General features: G+C 37.7%; 1 protein-coding gene across 2 annotated transcripts; it reads right to left on the bottom strand.

Annotated features, from left to right (window-relative positions):
• Positions 1-508: 508 nt before the first annotated feature.
• LOC114531730 (7-dehydrocholesterol reductase-like) lies at positions 509-18,742 on the bottom strand. Of its 2 annotated transcripts, XM_028553348.1 has the most exons (4): positions 18,647-18,742; positions 16,050-16,158; positions 2,066-2,467; positions 510-1,737 (listed from the first exon to the last, which is right to left on the bottom strand). In XM_028553348.1, exons 3-4 carry the CDS (start codon positions 2,454-2,456, stop codon positions 683-685), a joined length of 1,446 nt encoding a protein of 481 aa, XP_028409149.1. In that variant the 5' UTR covers positions 2,457-2,467; positions 16,050-16,158; positions 18,647-18,742; the 3' UTR covers positions 510-682. The 2 variants fall into 2 exon arrangements, with proteins under 2 accessions (XP_028409150.1, XP_028409149.1); XM_028553349.1 differs by lacking the exons at positions 16,050-16,158; positions 18,647-18,742 and adding an exon at positions 9,476-9,538 and having other exon boundaries at positions 509-1,737.
• Positions 18,743-26,340: the final 7,598 nt, after the last annotated feature.

Genomic DNA, 26,340 nt, shown 5'->3' on the forward strand with positions numbered 1-26,340 from the left:
GATATCAGTGGACAGGTAGCGCACACTAAGAGACTTAGAGATATACCTCTAATTTTAAATGTAAGGGAGTAATTTACTTTCGTATGTTTCCTGCACAAAGATCAGGGACAATCATGATCGCTAAATTAAATTCTTAGGACTAGTGTTACTGGGGTGAATCTCATGTACCAAGACAATTTTCTGGAAGAGCAAGGATTTGGTATATCACACAGTGAGCTCTATATCGCCAGATGTGGCCCGATCGCAGACGCTATTTTTCTCTCAGTCATCGGGCTACTGTGATAAGCAAATTTTGTAATTGAAGAAACTTCTCGTTGGGAGATTTTCCATCTGTATTTCAGCATATGCATGTTCAAGAGCCCGAGATAAGCCTGAAAATTCAGGCGCACTCCCTAGCCTGAAAGGAACATATTATGCAGGATAAAATTTGCTTAGCACAGAAATTTTTCTATGGAGTTTGGCTACCTGACTTGTCTCTTATTGCAGCCACCTCCGACAGAAATAAAACACGGATTACCAGGTATTAGTTTAATGCTTCAATTTATTACCCATTTAGCCAATTATATTTTTTAATTCGAAATTTCAATTTTCACGGTATAAATAATCCACAGTCTTCACGATATCCCAAAAACCAATGTACAATCAGTATCAGAAAGATTTCGTCAATCGTCATCATACCGTCTCAAAACACATACGGGAAAATCTTATACGGAACCCGACGACAATATTCATCCCAATATTTCCCATACTTCTGCCGACAACGGATGTCATCGCGATAGGTACGATGGACCAGCAAAATTGCCATAAAACAGATGTAAAAATATGGCAAAAAATGAGCGAAGCCACAAGCTAGACAATAAGATAGTGACCCCATTAGGTCGCCGACATAATTGAAATGGCGAGACACTCCCCACCAACCAGAACACAAAAGTGGAGACTCCTTTTCCACACCGAAGGTTGTTATAAACTTTGCAGGAATATACTCGGCTGGTCGTCCCCAGATCATCAGTGACCGTTTTTCCTTTAGCGCCATTCGGAAGATGTTTTTTTGATGATTAACAGAACGGAATATGGCGTAGCCGGCAAGGCTTAGGATGCAGATGGCCAGGACAGCCCAATACGGGAGTTGAACCGGGTTTTTGCACAGGTAGAACGATTGTATTGTGTACATGAACGGTAGCCAGACCAGATCACCCCAAGCCAGATAAAAGCCGAAATGGTCATGAGCGATGTCCATTGTACGCAAATACCAGTCTTCATTGTAAAAGAAGTCTAGCACGTAAATCGCATGAAGGATGTTCAGTAAGATCATAGAATTGCTCACGAATCCGTGTGTCTCGTATTGCTTCGCAGCAAATGACAAGTTTATGAGAGTCCATGCGAGAATTCCAGGGCGGCCGTTGAAAAATAACTTCAGGTCAAACATTTTACCTATTCGCGGGTTGTGCTCGATACCCATAAATAGATCATACGGCAGCGAACCGCTGAAGCAGCGGTCTTCAGAATGCGTTGGCCAAATATGTGCTTTGATGTAGACCAGAATGGTGAACGCGAAGCCCGCCAAATTTACAACCACAAAAATCGTACCCCAATTGTCCGCGATTATCGTTGGACGGATGACATCATATTTGACCAACAGGATAGCTAGTATGTGCGTTAGCACCCAGGCTCTCAAACCGTTACAAATGTATGGAAGTTCGTGGCCCGCTGGCGTTGGTTGGCCTTTGCCAATAGGACCTATATACAACATAGTTTATAGTGGACTGACATATTTGAATATTCAATTCACCAAGAATAACGAATTTGTTGATTTGTGGTGGTCTATTCAAAATTTAATATTTGTTGAGGCGGGAGGAGACTATAGACTAGGTGATATTTTTGCTTCAAATTTAGATAAAATCTAGATAAGAACATAGTTCGGTGACACATAAAATAAGCTTTTCATTATCTTAGGAGTAACTGCTTCTGCCGTCTGCTGCCCCCACTGTCTATTATTCTATTAATTCAACAATTGGTTGCCCAGGAACATATTGATGACATGTTACACTTTTATGTTTGTACGCACCTGGTAAAAACGCGTAGAGCAAAGCTTGCAATACGAACCATATGCTGTATACTTTGACCCCGGTTACGGTAACTGATGGTAATCTGCTATAGACAATTCTCCAAAAATTGCCAATCCCCTCTTCGGAAATCGCCGCACCGATTTCGGAACCAGCCGCCATCAGCGACCCTCCGTGGGAGTTGCACGCATACCAATAAATCCAGGAAAACAAAGGAGGACCAAGGATCATGATCGTTGATGAGATACTTTTGGGGATAAATGGGACTCCGGACAGGTTTATATTTTTGTTGTGCGACACGTGTTTGGATGAAACGACATCTGGAGGCGAGGGTTGAAGAATAGGAGATGTATCACCATTTTCGTGGCGATGTTTGAGCTCACCTGAGACCATCTTGACTTTACCTGCAATAAAACTTTAGTATTAGTTTGATCTTGGATCATTTAGACAAGACTGCTTCTGAGTAATTTACAGTGGTCATAAATGCTATTTTCTCCACATGAATTGTCGTATGGCATGGGTTTTGGTGGCAATTTGTTTACATTTCTTAACAAGATGGGGTCAAAATATAGGAGTGTGACTCAAAACATAATTCTTGAATTTTTAAGACATTTTTACATTCGACACACAAAGTTTTTCGGAAAAAATATCTAACTTCAGTCCATTGAATGTTTGGCTCATTTGTACGATTATTTTTCACTACGCTCATTCGATCGTTTTGCGATTTTCACAACTCGAGCATAAAAATCGTACGCACTCGCTAACCACGAAGTAATCTCAATACTAAATCAATAGCAAACCTTTCCCCCAAACCAATAGCAAACCTTTCCCCTTTCACAAAAAAAGGTTATCGTTGGAACAGTGCAACTGTTTCAATGTAGTTTTAGTTTAGGTCTATGAAACTACACCGCATATTCTAGGCTAGCTATAACCTTTTGTTTTGTCATTAGCATTTATAAAAAATAGGTACGCAATGCGTACACGTAGGTAAACCTCTAAAGCATTGGCTCCGATAAAGATATGCGCCTTGGCAAAGATTTTCAAGTTGTGTTCAATGTTAAACGACAGGCTGCTACATTGGCGGGGAAATATCAACTGATGCTTCGTTTTACGTGCTAATGCCATACGCAAAGGCAAAAATGGGCTAGTTAGCTAGTTGGAAACAGTTATAACAAAGTAGATTTTATTAAACAAAATAATTTAACAATATTTCTCATTGTATTAAATACATTTTAACGACAGAATCAGAATATATATAAAAGTATATTTACAAAAGATAGGAAATGCATATTTTTGGAAACAGGTTTAAACGACGGAATACAGACATATATACAACACGTTGAAAGAGAGAGAGAGGGAATATACAAAAGCTGGACAGAACAAAAAAGAAAGGAGTAAGGTTGCAGGATGGTGGCACAGATTGTCTGATAATATGAAGCTTAGTTTGGTAGGGAAGAAAGAAAGGTTTCAGATATTTTCAAATTATTTCGTTGCGATGTTCCATGAAAGTCACTGATTATTAGCATGTCTTCAAGGTGATCTGATATGGCGGGAAAGGACTAGGACTAGTTGATTTTATTCAGTCGGTTTCAAATTTATATCAGAGCTATAGTTCTTATAACTAAACATAATCACAAAATTTTGATTGGTTTCATCAAGAATAACAAAATATATAATCGATTAAACACTGCAGAATGGATTTCTATTTTCACAAACTTTCTGAGCGCTGATTGGCTGAAATATGAGCGCGAGATCATCTGGTTTGTTATATTCATTATTTTGTCGATCAATGAACGTCATACGATTTAGATAACCTGGTTTTATTTGAACGATACTATAAATCATCGATTTTTATTCATATGAATGCATGTTGACTAAATTCACTTAGTTTCAGTGCATCATTGTTATTAGTCAAAGAGAAAACTCCGACATCCAAATATCATAGATTCTCTAAGAATTGTCAGCTCGTTTGAAACAGCTCGAAATATCCGTTAACAGCTGGTAATATACGTTAGTAGATGGAAAATAATAGTCGGAGGTTATTGTTCCCGTAGGATTATACGCTTGGCTTTGCAAAGTTAATGAGAATACGTTGTCACCATTAGCAAGAGATGTTAGTATGATTTCATAGATCCAGCAGGAATGTACAGGTGGCTTGCAATGTTGAGTACCGATATCTTATCAGCATGAATTTGTTGGAGATAATAGCACCAGTTCATGGATCCAATAAGACAACGTGGCTTGTTAATTTGCAAGTTTCATTGAGAATAACTTGTCACTGTTGTAATCAGTAACATTGAATGCCATCATTCATCACTATTATAAACGCGTATTGTTGAGTGGTAGTTACCAGTAATCTATGATATTTCTCCTTTGTCTTGTGTGAAGTAGCTTACTACCATTTGCGTTCAAGTGTTGAGTGCGAGAAATTTTTCACGATGTTTCCGTTCTGAAACGTTACATTTCCTTGTGAATTACTTCACGTTTTCGGCGCGAAATGTACAACTTTGTAGGAAATACGTCAACGTTTGCCACACGTCAATTTCGACAAGCCTTCGTTGCTCAAACAACTGCGCACGTTTTGTTAACACTTTTTATTATATTACAATTTTGATACTGCATTTAACTATGTCAATCCGTGTAAAAATTCTGTATGGAGAAAACTTTTCTAGATGCAAGGTGCATTCAATCGAAAAACATAGTTTGAGTTGCTTAAATTTATACCAATTCAAACAAATGATTACGGAGACAGTAGGTGAATTTATGGAAGGCGTTGACATTCAAAATGCGAGAATACAATATAGAGATGATGAAAATACCTACGTAACCATGAAAGATGAATCCGACCTTCAAGATGCAATGCGATGTTTAACAGCAGTACCGAATTCTGATGGGATCTTCAGAATGTGTGTTCGAATACACTATGAGATTACACCGTCCGGTAAACCTAGAAGTTCATCGGTGAAGACGGAATATATCGGGAGCTCCTTTCCTCAAGCTAATGATGATGCTCAAACAACACGTAAACGTCGACTAGACTTTGAGTCCAGGAATTCGAAATCCAGTCATTCAGTGCCAGTGTCAGTGAGCTCAAAACTTAGTTCAAAGCATTGTAATAAAATCCCTGCGGCCCACGTTGAACAGGACGAAAAAAAATGCCTTACCCCAGTCGAACGATATCTAGCCAAAACAGAGAAAATGATCAACGAAACAAATGAAAAGTTGCAAGATGTAATGGGCAAAGAGAGAAAAATCAAAGAAAGAATTCAAGCAGCAAAAGAAAGTAATGCCGGACGTGGCACACTCTGTCGTCATTGCCATATGCGGCTTGGTCATAATGCCCGAAATTGTACGTTTGATCAATGTTCCTCAGTTTACGAGTGCGGAGAGGAAAAATTTCATCCTGGTGAGATTAATATAAAAGCAATAACACAGGACGTAAAAAAATTAAGGAAAGAAAAGAGAAACTGACGGAGGAACTGAGTTTTAAGAAATCTGCAGCCGAAAATGTACGTGACTCCGTCTTGAACAAGCTGGAGAACTCTTTAATCGATGTCGATCCTGCGTCATATCATGTCCGAGGAGTTAAGAATTGGAGTCTTCTGAGAAGCCATGTTTTCGCTTTGAAAAGGTATTGTGAAACCACTTTACATGGCCGTATTCCACCAAAACATGACATTTTAAATTGTCTTCAAACTGCTCTTGCATCTAATGATTGTACAGGGGCAGCTGTACCAATCAAACAAAGTAAACGTCATCGACAAAATCCAGCAAAACCTACACTGGAACGATATGGGATCCAATTTCCAACTCGCCCAAATGAATACGACGACGACGATGCATATGAACAAACATTTGATCGCGTTGGGGCGTGGAGTCCTGCCAGAGATAGCTCAGAAAACAATGTCATTTGCATTGACGACAGTAACAATAAAGGAACTTGCTCATGGATTGATCGAATCAAGCCAGCAAATCTAACGGAGGAAGATGAACAGCTTAAAATTGCTATGCATGCTAGTTTATACACAGAAAATATCCCAGCAAAAAGTGTTGATTCCCATGGTATGAAATCAAATACCTCAAGCGCCGATCATGCTTCAAGACCATTTCCATGGACTGTGACAGCTTCAAGTTCTGCTTCAACAGCTGGTAATTCCAGTTTTACGCCCAGTCATTCTGTCGAATCAATTCTTTCTAATCCTGTACGGAGCGTAAGTGATGCAGCAAACGCACTTCTATCACTACGCGATATGCAACAAGATTAAAAATAGGCGTGAGTAATTCTGTCAGTTCAGCATTGTTATAATTAGCATTTTTGTCGATTGATTTTTTTTCATTGCATGTTTTATACAATACAATTATTTAAATAACTTGAACGAATTGTTATATTAAAATTACTATTAATATACTTGACATTTTAATGAAGATGAAAGCAGTAACATGAACTTTTGCGAAAAACAACATTCCTCTACTAAGCTGTTGTACCTATGTAGAAAATCACAAGGATAAATTTTCTGACACGGAAATCAGACCATGCACTAATGTGAGCCAGAATTATTTTCAATGTGGTCATATTCCTTGTATGAAAATTTTCCCTTCTGAATATATTGACGGGTATTGTGTTACATTTTATTGGTTTACTGTACTATTTCATATTTGTATAAAGCAAACAAACACAATGTTTATACGTTTCATCACTTTTATGTATTGTGCAGTGATGGGGCCTGTTTGGGTTGTTTTCTAGTAAATGTCAGTCTCAACGAGAGTCTACCAAATCAACACCTAGCCAACCTAGCCTAATGTTACACGGTTTGCCCTTGCTGACTGTAATATAAGCAAATATACTCTGAACATACAGATATACTATCACTTTTAATTAAGGCAGTGACATGTTCTTGTTTACTTTAATGTTGGGAAATATACAGAGGGGCTATAAATAAAGAGATTACATATGTGTTGGATAAGAAATATTTCAAACCGAAAAAAGTAGAGAAAAGTAGGGATTAGGGAATCAAATTACAGTAGATAAATTTGAATTCGAATGGAAAACCGTATAACAATATAATGCGCAATAGAGCAAATATTCAAGCAATATCACGTACCACTAATAATACTGTTAACATTGTAAGAATTAAGATAACACAAAAATTGTATGCGATCAATCCATTTTTATAGTATGCAATATAAATGTCTTAGTCTATATTCTGACTTACAACTAAGGAAATAAATAAGAAGTATTTTTAAAAAAGTTCATCATATCTGATCGAGTGATCTTTTGAATGGCAAGCATAGCGGATAATTTCGGATTTGCAACAGTTACGTTTATTAGTTCATGGTTCATAACAGTTTTCATTTTATTGAAACAATGTTCAACGGGATTAAGATCTGGTGAAAAAACCGGCGTGTATACTAATTCTATTCCCATCTCATTCAAGTACTCCTCTAGAACTTCGCCACTATCGTAGTGGTGAACTGATAGATTATCCATCACCAAAACATCGCCAATATCCAGAGCCGGGCGCATAGTTTCCAGGTTGACAGCATTCGACGCCTTTTCGAAGAAATCTAAAAATTGGAAGGTATTGGTGGCGCCATCAATCACATCATAGTATTCCGGACCATTAAGTGAAGCTATTAGGTTAATAGTTGCATTAGGATCTTCGCATTTCTTGACGACTTCCACACACCGCTCACCTTTCGGAGCATGGCCATATAGACGCATGCCGACATTTGGATATTTGACACCAGCTTCATCAAAAAATTTCAAGCAGTTTGGATTCTTTGACCTTAAGTAGTCCATAAAAATCTGTGTATATAGTAAGTTGCCATAATCAAACCGCTGTGATGCTACATGGGTTTTTTTTTTCGAGTGTATATCTTCCCAGATTTCATCCGTGATTTAAGTGCCCTCGATATAGCTGAGATTGAAATATCACCTTGAATATTTCCCATTTCTTCTACAGTTGATTGAACTTCGCGAAGGGAAACAGACCCTTTCAACTGTTTCATTACTTCGATAAGCTCTAAATCGTCCGACGTTAATTTTGAGCCTCGATTCCCTCCAGGTTTTGCATCGCATTCTAATACACAATTAGCACAATACTGCGTCCATACTTTCTTTACGGTGGTTGAAGACACTCTCACGGTGTGGGAAACTGCAGTGAATGTGCCCATAGGAACGAATTGGGTTGTTCTGTCTGCACCGTGATGGAACATTTCGTCAATTATCAATGCTTTAATCAATCGCGATTAATCTGCATTATGTATGTATATATATACATATATATTTCGTGAATCGTAATTCCAGTTTTTTGATCCTTGGAGCGGTTTGAGCAACGAAGGCTTGTCGAAATTGACGTGTGGCAAACGTTGACGTATTTCCTACAAAGTTGTACATTTCGCGCCGAAAACGTGAAGTAATTCACAAGGAAACGTAACGTTTCAGAACGGAAACATCGTGAAAAATTTCTCGCACTCAACACTTGAACGCAAATGGTAGTAATGTTGCTTTAGAAAAGAGATCGTTGTTCTGGTTTGGCATTTGTTGCTGCAATGAACTGATTACAGTTCAGTATGTGGAACAACAAGCAACGCGGATATTTTTCAAAAAATTGTTCGTGACTTTGCCTGATTTAGAACTGGAAAAAGCAAAAACTCGCGTTATGAAGGAAAAACGAAGGCATATTAGCTCGCATTTAATACGAATCTATTACTTACCTTTAAAATATTAGTGCATATTTCTGCTTCGACATTATGTGAAAACAATTAACGGAATTGTCTGCGTACGTAAGTTATTGTGAACTTAACACAATAGAAATTTGATTTATATTACGCCAATCGAGCACGTCAAAAGCCAACGTTGTGAATATGATAAAAGCGAAACAAAAAACATAAGAATAATCGATGAAATACTGACCAGTTCTGCGAATAATTTATCTGAAAGTTTATAAATTGTACCGATCAGGCCAGTGAACTGTAATAAATAGCATTAACATGAACAAACTCGGCGGACAGACATGAAACATCGCTCATCGTTTTTTTCGTATAGCATAGCAGTGAACTGAAATAAAACTAACTCAAATAACATAGCAGTGAACTCAAATAAGTTCACTCGAGTTCACTGTGGCATAGTTCACTGTGGCATAGTGTTAGCCCGCGAACGGACTACCCACAAAAAAACTTTAAACCAAGCTAAAAATACATTGCCCTTGGCAATCTAAACTTAGCGACATATGAAACTGGTTATATAAAATTTAACCTTGACTTTTGGAACACCCCAGACAAAATATTTTGACTTCTTTTTCACCAAGAGCTTTAGACGATATTCAGATATTGTGTGTATTACTGTGATATAACTGAAATGGCCTGAGGATCTGTATTGTCTCTTGAGTTGTCTGTAACCTTTATTTTACCTGAGCGCGGAAGCAGCAGGACGCAACCAACATATCAGCCGACGAGCGAGGAATTTAGCACAAAGGTCATATTATGCACTGTTATTGTAGTATCGCGTGTCAGATTTCAATTGCTTGTACCAGGCTACACGCAAAACGGGTTGGGATAAAACGCGGAAACGGAATACGTACAAATATTAAAATCGTATGGCTAACTAATAATAATATCTGTTTATTAATCAATTGCTTTGCAGTATAGACTGAATTACACAATTGTCCCTATGTTATAATAGTTACATAACTATTTACAATATAACAAGTATATACAACATTACTGGTTTACAATATATAAGATAGAAATATTATTATATATTTTACACTATAAAGATCTAATCTGTAACTAGGACGATTACGTTATTTAATAGTAATAAAGTTGTGGAAGCGTTCAGTATTAGTTCTCCAATTCTCTAGTATTTGGCCTACGTAGGAATAATCATGTTCATTAAGGAGCTGGAAGGTCTGATTATGTAGACTGGATTATTTTTACATGCTTTCTTCCTGGTTGATTTAATAAATCTTTGACACAATTGATCACGTCGATATTCCAGGCTTTCGAGCTTAGAGGTCTGCAATGCTTCGTAATAAGATTTGTCAGGGTATATAATCTTGAGTGCTCGCTTTTGAATCGACTCGAGGTGTAAGGATAAGTAATCAGGAAGGGCTGCCCATACTGGGCATGCATACTCAAGTATTGACCGAATAACTGAGCTATAAATGGTTATGAGATCAGTGGAATCCAAACCAGCCTTCTTCAGTAATCGGAGAGCAAAAAGTCTGGAATTAGCTTTCTTCAAAATATGGTCAACGTGGATATTCCAAGTAAGATCATCTGACAGGTAGACACCCAAAAGCTCTGCGAACTCTCTCAACGCATAGTCCGTTAATGAATATAGATTGGTCACATGGAATTCGGTATTGGAGAAAATTTATAATCATTTCTTTGCATTTTTTGGGGTTGAGCTCCATCCCACGAGCCGATGAAAATAAAGAGATTTCATCAACAACTAGAGGCGATATACTTGGAGAGCACCTTGGGATAACTTCCAATGTTGTTGTATCATCAACAAATTTTAAACGACCATTCCAGTCTTTCAATAATGGGTTGACCAATATAGCAAATAGAAGGGGGCCCAAACATGTTCCTTGGGGTAAGCCTCCATTGGTACTTTTCCACGAAGACTGATAGTTATCAATTTTAACACATTGTTGACGGTTGGTCAAAAACGCTGCAATCCAGCGAATAAGGACAGGGTGGACATTAAGGTTTTCTAATTCGTTCATGATAGAGTTATGGTCCACCAAATCAAAACCCTTTCTGAAATCAGCGAAAAACAATCTGATGGAGTTATGACCACTGTCCAAGGCAGCATAAATTTGATGAAGAAGGTACACCAGGGCATGGGTAGTTGATTTCTTCGGCAGTGCGAATTGCTTACGGTCAAGTTGGTCTATTACTTGAGACATCAACGAGTGGAATGTAAATCTTTCCATAATTTTTGAAATCTGCGAAGTCAAGGATTGGTCTCAAATCATTGTCATTGATGTAGGAGGAAGTTCTTTAGGGATCGGACGGACAATAGACAACTTTAGCACGGAGGGAAACACGCCCTGCGTGAGGGATGAATTATACACATCAGCAATTACAGGAGAGAGCTCAAAGGCAAATATTTTAAGGATTTTGTTGGGGATTAAGTCCGGGCCAGGAGATTTGTTGGTGTTGATCTTACGTAGAGCTTGATAAACTTGATACGTATCTACTAGAAAGGAGGTAGGGACATCCAATTGGGTCGCCGTAACTGGCTCAAGGGGGGTGAAATGCGAGGTCAAGCTAGTAAAAAACTTGTTTATTGATTCAACGAGGTGTTGACTGGTGGGGTTATCAGGGGACATCAGTTGATGGTGCCACGAGTCTCGGGAGGAAAGTCCACCAATAGACTTAACTTCTTTCCACCATTTCGATGAACTGCCTTGTTTTAATTTATTGACTGATGAGGCATAATATTTGGTTCGAGCAGACTTGACGTCCATAATAACTTTATTACGCCAGTACTTAAACATTGTCGAAGATTTACCGGCATTATAAAGTGCTTTTTGGCGGTTACGTATTGAACTTTTAAGTGAAGAAGTCATCCATGGTTTATCAGATTGTCTTACTTTTGTACGTAAAATAGGAAGGAACAATTCCAACATATTGGTTATAGTATCATAAAATAGTTGGTATTTCTGTTCACAGTCGTGGACATGGAAGACAGGTGACCAGTCATACGATGTAATCCACTGGCCAAATCTTTGTAAATTACTATATCTAAGGTCTCTTTTCGAAATAGGGCTGTTATCTGGCTTCTGTGGTCTAGGGAGACAAGTCTGATAATAATAGTATTATGGTCACTAGTTCCAATTTGAGGGAGTTGATGCTGATCGAAGAAGGATTTCTTAACATTCGTTAGCACCAATCTAGTATAGCATCGCCTCTTGTCTTAACATTGATTATTTGGGTTAGCCCGGTGACTCTTTTAACCATTTTTCCGTCAAAGCCAGTGCTTGAAGGGTTGAATCTCCGGTAATAAGAAGAAGGGCGTTAGGATGTGTTACGGAGAAAGGTATCAACATTGGTTTGGAGATGGTTATATAACGCAACGTTTTCTACAGCGCCAGGATGTAGGGTGGTAAATGACAGCTAATAAAATTATAGAGATCGATCTAGGCAGGCGGGTGGCCTGATGGACACCCATAGAGATTCAATACCCTGGTCTTCATAAGTATAAAGTCTTCTGCATGGAATTTTGCTGTTAACGTAGATGCAGACACCACCTCCACAGGACGAGGTTCGATCATTGCGAAAGATCAAATAATTAGTAAGAGAAACTGCAGAATCAGGAATATTATTGTTTAACCAAGTTTCGGTGATACAAATAAAATCAGCTTCATTGACTTGAGAAACTACTTCAAGTTCATCCACTTTGTGTAAAATCGAACGGACATTAGATATTAACAAACGTGGAAGGTCAAACTTATCTGGATTTACCAATGTGGGACACGATTGGGTGGTATGCGATAAGGGACTTTCGGGTAGGGTGGGAATGGCTGGGGATGTGGGTAGAATGGAGGGAACCCTAGTTCCATCAGCGGTTTTGGGTATTGCACATTTATCGGCGGGTATTGGTAGGGTGGAACTTCTGTTAACGATTTCGGCTGGGGATTTGGGGGCCACGCTTGTTGATGGTAACGAACGGGATTGTTCATTATAGACCTTTGAAAAACCGTATCGTTGTAAGGTGGTTGGTTGTGAAAAAAATCACAGTAATCTCCTTTTAGACAAGACCCTTTCCTTTGAAGAAAGGGACACGGGATATATTGTTTCTGATCATTAGATTTGGGCTTTGTATGCAGAAAGTCACAGTGGTCTCCTTTAACACACCAGCCTCGTCGTAAAAGAAAGGGGCACGGAATTAAGCTTTTAGCAGGATTAGCGAAGCGATTACTATTAACATAATTGGTCGTACGGTTTAGTTGTGCTTTCAACTTCAAATTCTCGTTTTTTAGTAAATAGTTCTCATGTTTTTGGTCAATGACAACATTGTTACTAACTTTTGATGTTTGTTGATTTGAAAGGGGGGCATCAGTCTTCGGTTTACTAATATTTTTGTCCAGGTCGATTCTCTGACCTTTCGATGGAATTTTATTATTAGGGCGAGGTGGGCTCAGATTGCTTTCATTAAGAATAATGGTTTGTTCACAGTCCTGCGATGGTAATTCTTCTGTGATGCTAATTATGCTTGCCGATGCAATGTCATTGTTTATATCATCGTGGGGCTTGTTAGGTATTTGTTTATCAGGAGACACTAATTTTGACTTAAGAAATATATTCTCTTCGTTAAGGTGTGTAATGGTTTCATCTTGACGACGAACCACCCCTTCCAATTCTATAATTTTTGATCGAAGTGAGTTTAAATCCGACTCGTACCGGTGATCACTTTCTGATAGAGCTGCAAACAAACGCGACTCTAGCATTGTCATATCCAGTTTTATGCCCTCCAAATCTGCATTAACCACACTATTAGCACACATACAAGTACATGAACACACTTCGGGTGCGTCTGACTGTGTCAAGTCTGAAGCAGCATTCTCGTCTCTCGGTTTTGTTGTGGGTTTGGGGTGGGTTACAATGGCTATATTTTTTAGTTGAGATTTCATATCCTCACTACAGGCACCATTTATAGTTAGTGAATTAGTATCTGAGTACCATCTTACTGTTAAGTCGTTGCTTTCAAGTACTTTACAGTGGCCACCAGGAGCCGACCATTTGCTTCACTCTTTGTCAAATCATTCATCATGAGTTTGAGTTCTTCAAAGGAACCGAGCCATTTAAATCTACCTCTTTCACTAATGGTAAGATATTTTGTACCATTAGTGATATAATTTGCTTGATTGGTACCAGATTTCACATACAAATCCTGTTCTATATCAGAGACTGCAGTTGCATGACCGACCGCCATATTGCTGGAGAAAAAAAAGCTAGGCAAGGCTCATATATTTGGAAATAATTTATATATTTGGAAATAATTTAAAAGCTAGGCAAGGCTCATATATTTGGAAATAATTTATATATAATTTATATATATATATTTGGAAATAACTTAGGATGCAGTTGCACTGAAGGTTGAACTTTGTCAACCACTTTAGGGGAATCGTTGACGACAACTTGCCCATTTTAGTTTTTATCTGCTGCTTTTTTGCGCAATTCCGCGTTTTATCCCCTATTTGCGGAATCCGCGTTTTATCCCCATTTGCGTAATCCGCTTCCGGAATCCGCTTCCGCCATTCCGTTCCGTATTCCGTTTCCCATAATCCCAACCCCACGCAAAACACACGTGACTAAAATGTGAACCATGCCCCTCTCGTCTGGGCAGTCTGGCTCTCCCTGCAGAATGCACAAAAAGCTTAACATCTTAAAATACAGTAGTCCCCCGCTTACACGAACTCGCTTAATCCCTTGGATTTGGTAATGTTGTTTATAGTAATTTTATTTACTCCGCTTAATTAACTCGAACTCCTCGCTAATTCGAATAAATTTTGTTTTCCCTTGGTCGAATATATCCGGTTAACTTCCAATCGTTTCGAATCATAGATCAGCAAACTTTAAAATGTGAGAAGATAGCATTTTGACAACTGCATGGAAACTATCGAAATAACAACAATTTAATGGGTGTATAATTGTATAAATGATTATAAGTTTTAAAAGATTATCTGTAATGCCAAGATCGTGATTGATCTAGCTTTTTAGTTCTTTTTGTAACATCTCTACATATTAACTTCAGTTAACTTTATTCTTTAATGTCCGGTGCTTTAATCAGTATTCACTATTGTATAAAGCTGGATTTTTAGCAAATAAACGCATGAACTGCTGCAGCTCAATGTACGTAAATATAAACGTAATCTTACACCAAACCCCGTTTAACTCGAACCCCCGGTAACTCGAACAGTTTTTTCTTTCCCCTTGGGAGTTCGAGTTAGTGGGGAAATACTGCATGTATCCCGAATGAGATTTCGCAGTGATAAAAACCCCAATATTTCAATACATATTGGGAAAACATCCTCGAAAGAAGCTATTTGCCAAAGGCAAAGCTCTTAAAACCATAGTTCTGGTTCAATACCGCCCAATACAAAGAAAACTTTAAGCATTGCAGAACTAAGGCCCGTTTCAGATGTCGAACTTTTCATGTGCCGAACCTAATGTTAATGAAATCCTTTATTTGCATTTGATTCGACGCATGAAAAGTTCGACGTCTGAATCGGGCCTAAGCTAATTCATTGCTTTGCTGAATTGTGAAAAAAGATACGTTCCAATTTTTTTTTCATGACATGGGTCTGGAAAATAACATTGGGAATAATTTTTTTCACCCATAGCCTTCAGACTCAGAGCCAAGTTAAATTATGCAGGACGTTCCTGACTATGTACTTGAAAAGTATCTTCGCAGCAATATCATTTGAACCAAAATATGCAGCCATTCTAATCGTCGAGTCTAAACAACTGTTATTTGTTACGCTCCTAGCCTAGGGCCTTTTGAACAGGAGCGAGGTATTTCAGCTTTTGTCCTTTATATTCACATATGAACTAGATTTGTTAACCACATGCCTGGATTTCGGTTTATTACAACGTTGATACGGATAATTACCATACAAAACAAAACGAAGGGGAAATGTGTCTGTGGCGATTAGGACACCTACATGCATGCCAAGATTTGATACATCATTGATCATTGCATACCTGCACGACAAAGGCAAGTCGTCCAAACTATGGCGGAGAAATACTGACGAATGTCGCACAAGGATAAGTTAACTGGTCCTACGATCAGTGCAAAGTGGTGCAAACGAATGCCCGCGTTTCCTCAGTTCGTTGCCGAACTTTTTATAGGTTCTCCAAGTTTATAAGTTTACAATTTTATATGTTCGATACAAGCAAAACGCGACGTTTGAAACAGGCCTCTCCCTCTACTTCATAAACATATAATCGTTATGGATATTTTTCCCTTACCTTTGAGTGCTTTGGATTACGAATGATTCGCAGTTCTCCTTCGCTTCGGCCTTCGGGCAGATATACTGCTCACCGGGAAATTGTTTTCCGTCCGTTCGAACTTCGAAGGCTGTAATTTGAGTGTCGAATTTCAAGTTGCGAAATTATGAATGCGAAATATATATATATGTATATATATGTATGTTTATTCGATTGTCAAACTATATTGACCGTCGGCATTCAAGCTTATCTGTTGATACAAATGATACCCTATCTTCTGGTTAGATGGGTGTCAGTAATTAAATAATTTAAATTAACCTAAAGGTTGCCCTGAAAAGTCAATATAAGGTTTCTGCTAACTGTTAAAAACCCTTTTTTGGCAAAAGGTTAAATGAAGATGTATCGGCTAGAGATTACGTTTGACGTCTCAATTCTCAAACAAAACGCACAAATGTTATCAAAATATTTTTTATCTTCAGGAGTTTCACACTTTCACTAAACGTCGATCGAGGCCTAGAGTAAAGAGTCGTGTGGGTAAGGAGTATTGATATTTCATATTTGTTTGAGGTCAAGTTTACGCCTCCAAGCCGAGGGTCTGATAATTAACTCCACGTGTTTTCTTATTTTCTCTATCCTGTCAATTTCGGACGGGCGCCAAAATTTCGAATTATTAAAAACGTCGTTGAAAAATTTAGCCAAGATTCGTTAAACCCGAAAATTTGCCGATGAATGCCCTTTTTGCCCGAAATATCATAGATAGGTTGCCCAATAATTGTGGCGTAATAATATATAATTACATGTGATTATATTAATATATAATCACATGTTGACAAATTGCCGAAAAATTTCTCGCGTTAAATTATCACGCATATTTGGGCTGCTATGGAAACATCGGAGGTTTTTTGTATTCTTCAGTTAGTCCAATATTCTGGTTGTGAACAAAGTGGGAATGACAGAGATTATTATTATTCAAAACAAATCGCGAATTCAAAGTCAGAACTATGAGAGTTCAAGCTTCACGGTCAACGATTTTTCGAAAACCATTTTGTGGCTTTAATGAATTTTGTAGCTATATTTTAGTCATCCTCAAGATAGAGATCTTTCTATCCAACTATCTTTTTAACTTAGCATCAAATGTGGAATAACAACTGCCTAAAATAGACAAAACACTTCTCGACGTTTCGACCTGAGGGCCTTCGTCAGGAGAGTTAGTATGACTCTCGTGACGAAGGCCCTCAGGTCGAAACGTCGAGAAGTGTTTCGTCTATTTTAGGCAGTTGTTATACCACATTTGATGCCAAGTTTTTGAAGACGCTGCCACGCTGCTCCCTGGTTATATTTTAACTTATCTTTCAAACTATAGACTCTATCTATCCTGAGGACGTCTACAACAGAAATTTCGACAAGTTTATAATTACAACGACATTGAACAGAGGTTGTGACAAGTTTATAAACAAAAAACGTTGTGTTAAGCGGATTTGAACCAATTCGTAGAACCAAAGGTAGAATCCAGGACACGAACTTTCGAGTGTTCTAGTTCCCAGACCCCCGCGCTTCTGATTGGTAATGTGCAACAGGCGATTGCGCTTTCCGGATCAGTCGAGATCAATCTCTCTTGTAAGATAAAACGCGATTAATATTGTATAACGATATTGAGTTCAGTAATCCGCTTCCTTAACTAGTATTCAGTCATATTATCGTTGACAAATGGAATGTGAAAATGGAATGAGCCGTTGGGACGAGCTCCAAGAAAATTCCGATAATCACATGCTGACATAATATACCTTAAAACCTATAGAGATCCTATTTTATTAACAGGCAATAATAATTATTACGTCTATGTCTAATACCCGGCCGGAAATCCGTTTCCTGTTATGACATGAGGTTTTACTGCTCCAACCTGTGCCTTGAGTGCGCCAAAAAAAATCATGATATCAAAATACTCCCGCAACGCCGTGTATCCATTAATGGGCATTTGCAAGAGTTAAAATATTCTTTAAACAAATAGAATCACTCTGCATCCCAACATTATGTACGAGAAAAGGCATTATTTGTACGAAATTCGCTTCTCAATTCGGCTGTTGTTCGGTTTGGCTATAGCTTACACTTTGCGCAGATGATATCAGCCTGGTTTCTATCATTCATTCGCCAGTGTCACGGAAAGAAACAGTATCTTGTTACTTCCGACGAAGTTTTATAATTATGCAAACATCTGGCTGTAAAACTGTCGGCGTTATCTATTCCATCTAAGGTTCTTCGTTGACATATTGTATAGAACCACATAAATTTTAACGATTTTTGTAACTATTTCCCCTTAAAATCAATAAAAAGAAGCACGAAATAGGCCATATTTAAGCATTTCTAATTTTTGTGCAAATATTGTGCATTATTTATTTGGATATACGAATTCATGCAAATCGGCAACAGCGAATCTACATCACTACATGAAACGTCTGATCCTGTGTAAATAATTTGTCCCCCAGCAAGAATATACCTTTATAGCTTTTGTACTGGTGGAAACTGGTATACAATATAAACACACTAAACATATTTCTTGTTTCTAATTGCCTTTGCTTATATACATATTTAAGACACACAGAAGAAATTTTAAGACTTACCTAAGATTAGGTATAACACGAACCTCGAAACCCAATTGGCAGATAGAGATTGATTCACATAAGACTAACAGCTGCAAAACAAGCGCGGACTTGACCCCACAGTTTGATGCTCTATTGTGACGTAGAGATTTCGCAAGTTCAAAACGCATGCGCTGTTTCGAAGTACAAACATTGACGGGCAGACTGAAAAAAGTTTGGCATGTGGTTTCCGGAGAATTTTATAAATAACTGGAAGGCTAAAAAGTGAGAAACATGCTTATTCCCTGAGGCCAAATTTTTTGTTCAGTTTTGAGATGAACTGATACTCGACTCCCTACCTGGTGTAGAAATTTCAAGACCATGATAACTATTTAAAAAATAATAAAAAATTGGCAGGCGGCGAAAGAACGGCAGATTATCATTTATTCTTCTTTTAGCTATATTCTCTAATTTTTTAAGCGGGGTTTTCATTATCTTTAGTTTGATATGCAGACAAACGTTTGGGGTGAAACATATTTGTTTATAATCAGAACTATAGGGATCCAAGGATAGCACAAAGTTTCAGTGCCCTTACGATACTTAGGCAACCAGACGTTTGTCGCACTGATGCAGCTTGATTTTTATTTAAAAAAACAACAGGGATTCCTATCATCGTTATGATAATAAATTAACAACTGGATTTACATTCAGTTAACTTCATACTTATTTACGAATATACATATCAAACCCATAATATCTTTCGAAAATAATTCTTTGACTGTGAGCTTCTAATATACTGTAATAAATATATTGTAGCTATATATATATAAATTAGTATAATTGGTATAATTACAAAGATGATTATTGTCATATTGGAAATTCTGGCCTCTGGAAATTCTGATTTTTCAAAATAGCAAGGAGTTTTTGTCAAAGTGACGGATAAAGAAATCAGTAAGTCTTTAGGAAATACTGTACTTATAATAGGTAGAACAAAAGAATCGAAAGAATTCAAAATCTTTTTATTTTAATTGCCGTAAAATTGTCGAGATATTGATTTACGATTGTAAAAATGTATTTTCTATACAAAAGTCAATAGATCGGCTATTTCAAATAATCACCTTTCTAATTATACTAAAATATAATTATTCACCAAGAGAAGATATACTATAATTTAAGCTATTACGCATTAGAAAACGCTTGTAGCTCACGCCGTGAAAACGTCGCGGAGTAAATTGTATTTTTTTTAATTCCTATGTTTAACCAACACTATTTATTAATTCCTAATATTACCATTTCTTAATCCACACCTCAATCCGAGATCTCTTCCAATTTTAATCCATTTCGAACGAAAATTAATACGGCTTTTTTCGCGTTTTCGTTGGCGCTGTCAAACACCGATGACGCACCTACACATAGTGTTATTTTGTTGGGCACGTGACCAGGCTGGCGTTCGTCCCTCCTGCCTTTTTCTAGGGCAGGGGGAAGAGCGAGGAGGAGCAACGTTCATAAACAAAAAAAGAGCAATTGTCAGTCAACTAGTTTTCGTTCTGCACTCGTAGTTTTCTCTTTGTGTACAAAGAAATATCATACGAAATATCACAGCGATTGCATATAAATTGAAACTTATTATTTTAGTACACCTAATCTGTTGGACCATGGATATCCTTCTCACCAGCAAGTATAAAACGGCATTTACTGGGCTTTCTTTTTCACACGCATATACAGACAATAAATCGAACTGAATAACAGATGGTTCCCTGTTGGAAATTGTGCGGATATAGGATAATTATCATGCAAACGTCGTAGGTATAAATTAATACTGCATGAGGATCAATAATAAGTAACGAATTTGGATAATTAAAGACAGATTGGAACTCGGATTGGAATTTGGAAGTGACGCTCAACTTGAGAGCATCAAATACGTATTGCGATAGTGAATGTGAATTGGCGTTTTTACTTTAATCTTTATTATTAAAAGTGAAACTATAATTGTGATTATGTTGCTTTAACATAGCCTCTAACGGCATTTCCAACATAAGTGGTAAAGAGAGATTGGAAGTGACGCTCAATGTGAGAGTATCAATTAGGGATTGCGATAGTGAATGTGAATTAGGGTTTTTACTTTACTCTTTATTTTTAAAAGTTAAACTATAATTGTGATTGTGTTGGTTAACATAGCCTCTAACGGCATTCCCGACATACCCATTTCTTGAAAGACCTTCGGAGAGGGAAACATCGTCAACAAATTTCCAAATGTCAGATTTTCCTGACCTGAGATTGTAAATCATTAACCATGACAAAAAATAGAATAGGACCTAATTTAGTTCCTTGGGGAACTCCTGCTTTAACAGGTAACCAGCTAGAAACAGCTTCACCAAGTTTGACACACTGCCTTCGCTCTGATTAAAAATTCCTAAAATATTAATTCGGACCGCAAGAAAAAAACTAAACGAAGATAGTGACCTAGAAAGTCCAAATGCATGGGAGAGCCAAGAATGCAACAAGTCAAGCAAGCAAAGGTGGTAGATGAACCCTTTATGGAACCAAGCTGTTGAGGATCAATATCATGCCGGACATCGGAAATCATCCATAGAACGACAAAATCTGCGAGAACTGCATGCGAGAATCTGCGAGAAAGGGATGCCGTTAGTGATATAGGTCTTGTATCAGCTTCATTCACTGATTCACATGTTGCTTGATTTTAGGAATAGGAGTGATACATGAATCTTTCCATATATTTGGAACAATCCCAGATGAAAGTGATATATAACTATCAGGACCAGAAGTTTTCGAGGCATTAATGGCTAATAATTTCTCGCAAACCTCGTGGAGTTCAATATGTAACGGATATCGGATAATGGAATAACTGTAAATATAGACTAACACTAATAGAATAAGGAAAAGTAAGTTGCCGCGGATGCACCATTCATTGTAAGTACTTCCGAGATCAATATATAAATATAGCAGTTAATAATAGAAAATAGCATTATAGATAATTAAAGGAAGCTAACACGCCCTATAGAACGAGAGTATAAATAACAAATGTAAAATATGAATAATAGAGTTGGATCTAGACCTGCATGTTGTGTGTGTGAAGTAAGCTCGGCTCGTTACAAATATAAGAGACTGGATCAACGGCGGGAAAATATGATGGCAATAGCGTGGTGTGTTTCATTAACTCTAGCGTTAATTACGTTGGCTGCAGAGATCATAATTAAAAAGTTCGTTTCTCTTGCAGTTTTGGAGGTGGTTACTCAGGATCAATTTCGCGGCATTCCAAAGTCATCAGCAACTTATGCCCTCATCAGTATTATTCATACATGCGCCCACGCGACTGATGGTACTGGTGCTTCCGTCTTCTACTGTTCGATTACCGCAAAGCCTTTGATCTGATTGACCATAACATTCTTATTATTAATTGGATCATCGATTTTCTAACATTTAGGGAACAACGAGTGAAACTCGCCAGGAATTGTTCTTAGGAGCCAAACTAGCCAAATGTGGTTTTTTAAATGCGGAAATATATTGACGATACCACTGTTGTTGAAATAATATCAAAAGACAGTCAAAGTACTATTCAAACAGGTGCGAACCAGCTGGAAGATTGGACTGTGTAGAATAAACTCCAACTTCCAAAATGTAAAGAGCTATTGTTTCAATTCACGACTGTTAGAAGCCCCTTTCCCAGTATCGTTCTAGGTTCTGCAACTCTCGAGGTAGTTGATCATGCTAAGGTTTTGGGACTGACTATCAGCAACGATCTAAAATAGTCCAAACACGTCGCACACACAAATTGCCCGTCAAAGAAATAATCAACTTTTACTGTACATGCGTAAGGCCAGTCCTTGAGTATAGCTGTGAAGTTTTCCATTTTGCCCTGCCCACCTATCTTAGTGACGCTATTGAGCAAGTACCAATATGTCGATGGTCTCTTTTAAAGGAACATTAGGAAGAGTGCGGTGACGTCATAAGATACCAATATATCCTCTTTATTCATGGTAAAACTGCAAATCTCCTTCGCGAAGCTAAATGCGTCAGTGATGGTGTACTCATTAATAGAAAATGGTTTTAGCTTCTCTTCATGCCATTTAGCAAGCTTATGATTATAAGAGATGAGCAAGCCTCATATTTTATCATTGTATCTTGAGATGATTCCAAGTACATTTTTATCACAATTGTTCATAGTAAAATCCTCAATTTTCTTACTTTATAACCATATAATATAATACGTTAATAAATATTTAGTGTATATCCTTTACCAACCTTAAATTTTATTAATTGTAACTTTACATATAATACTCTGTAAAGCATATCTCTATTGAATTCTTTAAAAAAACACGTAAAATGTTTTTTCAAATAAATCTATCTATCTATCAACAGAGATGTAAAAAGGGTTAAAGAGAGTTAACTAGCTCCAGTCCGATAACAATCTACCATCCTTTTCCAGAACAAGTGTCTCCTTTGTGGGGTCGATCAGCCATTATATTTACGATCTGCCACCACTTTCGACAATCGTCTTTCTTTAGATGTTAAACTTTTTTCTGTAATATTCTTTCTTTCTTATTGCTATTTCGGTTTGAAGTGTATACTTTAATGTTTTCAACCAGAGTGTATTTCCATTATGGTAGGCTTTTTGACGCTCCTTAATAAGCTTTTTGGTCGCCGCTGATATCCAAGGCTTATCAGAATGGCAAAACCTTACAGACCTCAATGGGATAACTTTGTTAAATGTTGTTGACAAACCATAAACCAGAAGTGTACTAGGCCACCGACCAAAAGCATTAATGGCGGCAGATCGCGGATAACGGAGAATTAAGGCGATTTTCCATTACCGTCCGCTAAAGCGGCCTTTGAAATTGTGCCCATGCGACCGTGACGGGCCTTAAAAACAAAGCACGCTTCCCCGCGCGGGCAAAGCGACTGCAATGGAAAATTGCCTTAAAGTGCTTAATCGGTTTAGTTTGGGATTTACGAGTAGTGTCGACTTTAAGAAGCAGATCTATCGAGAAGAGGGTTATAAACGATGCAAGCTAAAATAGCTGAGAGAGGTCTTGCCTGGCAGGTCGAGCGGATCCATAACCAAATACATTCAAGATTAGGATTTCAAGATCTAGTCTCCGCTGACAGGGAATGTTTTGTAAAGAGTTTTTTGCCAAATTTACCAATATTTTAAGGCAAATTCACTTTTTTTAAAATTTTAATCTGGTTTTCAAATGTGTGATAATTGGTTTGAAATATGGACAACGGGAAATTGACTGGTGTGGCGTTTTTTGGTATTTGCAAAGCATTTGATTCTATTGATTACGTGATTTTGAAGAGGTCTACAAACCATACAGAAGTAGATCGAAAAAAAATAAAGAAAAAAAGAAAAAGAAGCTGGAAACGCGTACTGGCCTTCCTCATAGTCGGCGGGATTCGGAAAAAAAGACCAAGGAACACTTCAAAAATACATCATATATTTGCTTCTTATAACAATGCATGATTCCTTTAACGTACCCGCTGCTGCTTCGGAAAGTCAGGAAAATAGTACACGTCCCTGATTGTGGGATCAATGGGCAGATATAATTGATCAAAACCCTGTTCGAAGAAAGAGTTTTGAAAAGAAAGCAAGTATAGATCTCCACCACAAGCTAGAGGGTTCTACTTACCATATAACGCAGTGATTAGAAAAGCTACAAGAGAGGAACAAAATAAAATTGGAAACACCATGACATGTACAACCTACTTATGGTCGTCTAAAACTACAAAACTAAACGTTAAAAGTGGAGAAAAAGTAAAGCTGCTCCCTTAAGAAGAAGACACACCATATAATAAAAACCTTCAAAAAGGTCACAAAACCAACAAAAAGAAGACAGGTCAAAAGATAGATGATTTCAAACGAACATCTGAAAATCATGTTGATCAAACTCACCCTCATTCAAATTGAAAGAACCCAAAACAGGATTTGAATATCGCGATGAATGTATGTGAGAACCGACAACTAAAGCCAGGTTAATTCATGCGCTAGAAGACCTAACGCTCAAAACCAAGAAAAAGAATTTGGAAACGCCTACTGGCCGTCCTCGTAGTCGGCAGGATTGGAAAAAAACAGGAACAAAGAGCACTTCTTTTCATAAAAATGAATGATGCCTTCATCGTACAATTGCTGCTTAGAAAGTCAGGAAAGTAGTCCACGTTCCTGATTGTGGTGGAATCTATGGACAGGCAAGTTTAATCAAAACCCTAATCGAAGAAGGGGTTTTAAAAAGGAAGCAGGTAGGTCACCACAAGGTAAAGAGTTCTACGCACCATATAACGGGGTGATTAGAAAAGCTACAAGAGTCAAGAGAGGAACAAAATAAAGTTGGAAACACCATGACAACCTACTTATGGTCGCCTAAAACTACGAAACTAACCATCAAAAGTGGAAAAAAAGAAAAGCATTCCATAGAGAGTTGTACACACTATATAATAAGTAGATCAGAAAGGCCGCAAAACCCACCAGAAGAAGTTGGAAACGTTTATTGGCCGTCCTCATTGTCGGCAGGATTGGAAAGCAGATGATTCGCAAATATTCACTTCATCATATGACTCGGAAAATTTAAAGCGGAAAATTTAAGTTCAGACTTGAGAAACATGACGGACTAGTTAAATGTAAACAAACTGCAGTCTCATCACTATAAAACCAAGCTTATGGTTATAGGTCTAGATATAATCTAAACTCTAAAGTTGGTAATCTACGCTCTAGCGTCACTATAAACAACAAAACTCTGACATCTGTCACCTCCAACAAATGTCTGGAGATTGATCTTGATGAGAAGCTGGCCTTTGATATATATATCGAAGAATTATGTAAAAAAAAGTTCTGGTATAGGTGTCTTGAAGAAATGAACATGAAGCTCTACAAATTTCCAATCAGATCGTTGGAAAACAACTGTCTATTTTCCGTGAATGAAGTGGGTATCCCCTGCATCACAGACGACATTACCGAAGTTGAAGTTGACGAGTTTGGCACACAACCACCTTGGGGCGTTATCGACGATTTCAATTCACTTTTCAAGGCGCGGTTGCGAAGTTCGTTGCCAAGTTGTCAATTATGTTTCGAAGTTCGGGAATGTGCAGGAACTTCGCTGTGAACTTCTTAACTTCGAAAAAAAATTCCGAAGTCGACAACGTTGAATTGACACGTTGTATATGTAATGGCGGGCGAAGAACTGACGGATTTCTTAGGAAGTATCGAAAACAAGAATGCATGGTAAAGAGAGCTACGAAACAATAGCCAAATTAAGAGATACTTTACATCTCAACTCTCATTAAAGCTGCGTTACATTTGCAAAAACGTAAACTGCATCTAGGATCTTGGAAAATTCTTGACTATCACTTGGATTTGCTCCGCAATGAATCGCCGTTATCAAAGCCACTCCACAGCGAATAGATCACGCAGATGAAAAAAGGTTCAGCTTACTCAAAGCCAAAGGTAAGACACTGTTATTAAGTCGCAGATAATTGTTGAGTGAACAAAATATTAATTATTATGAGGAATTTATTTGGCAATTGTGTATTTTTCTCAGGATAAAAATGACACCATGTGGTGCTATATAAACGTCGTCAAAAAATTGAAAAACAGATTTTCGATAAAGAAACTGAATCAGTATACGAGCAAACGGAGCAGTTCTGACGCCAACTTCTGGTGAAGATCGAGGTTTAGTTGAATCAGTAGTTATCCAGATCTGCAATATTTTAAATACAGAACTAGA

Source organism: Dendronephthya gigantea, unplaced genomic scaffold, assembly GCF_004324835.1.
Source record: "Dendronephthya gigantea isolate DGI-Jeju-01 unplaced genomic scaffold, DenGig_1.0 000074F, whole genome shotgun sequence".
Taxonomy (NCBI): Eukaryota; Metazoa; Cnidaria; class Anthozoa; order Malacalcyonacea; family Nephtheidae; genus Dendronephthya; species Dendronephthya gigantea.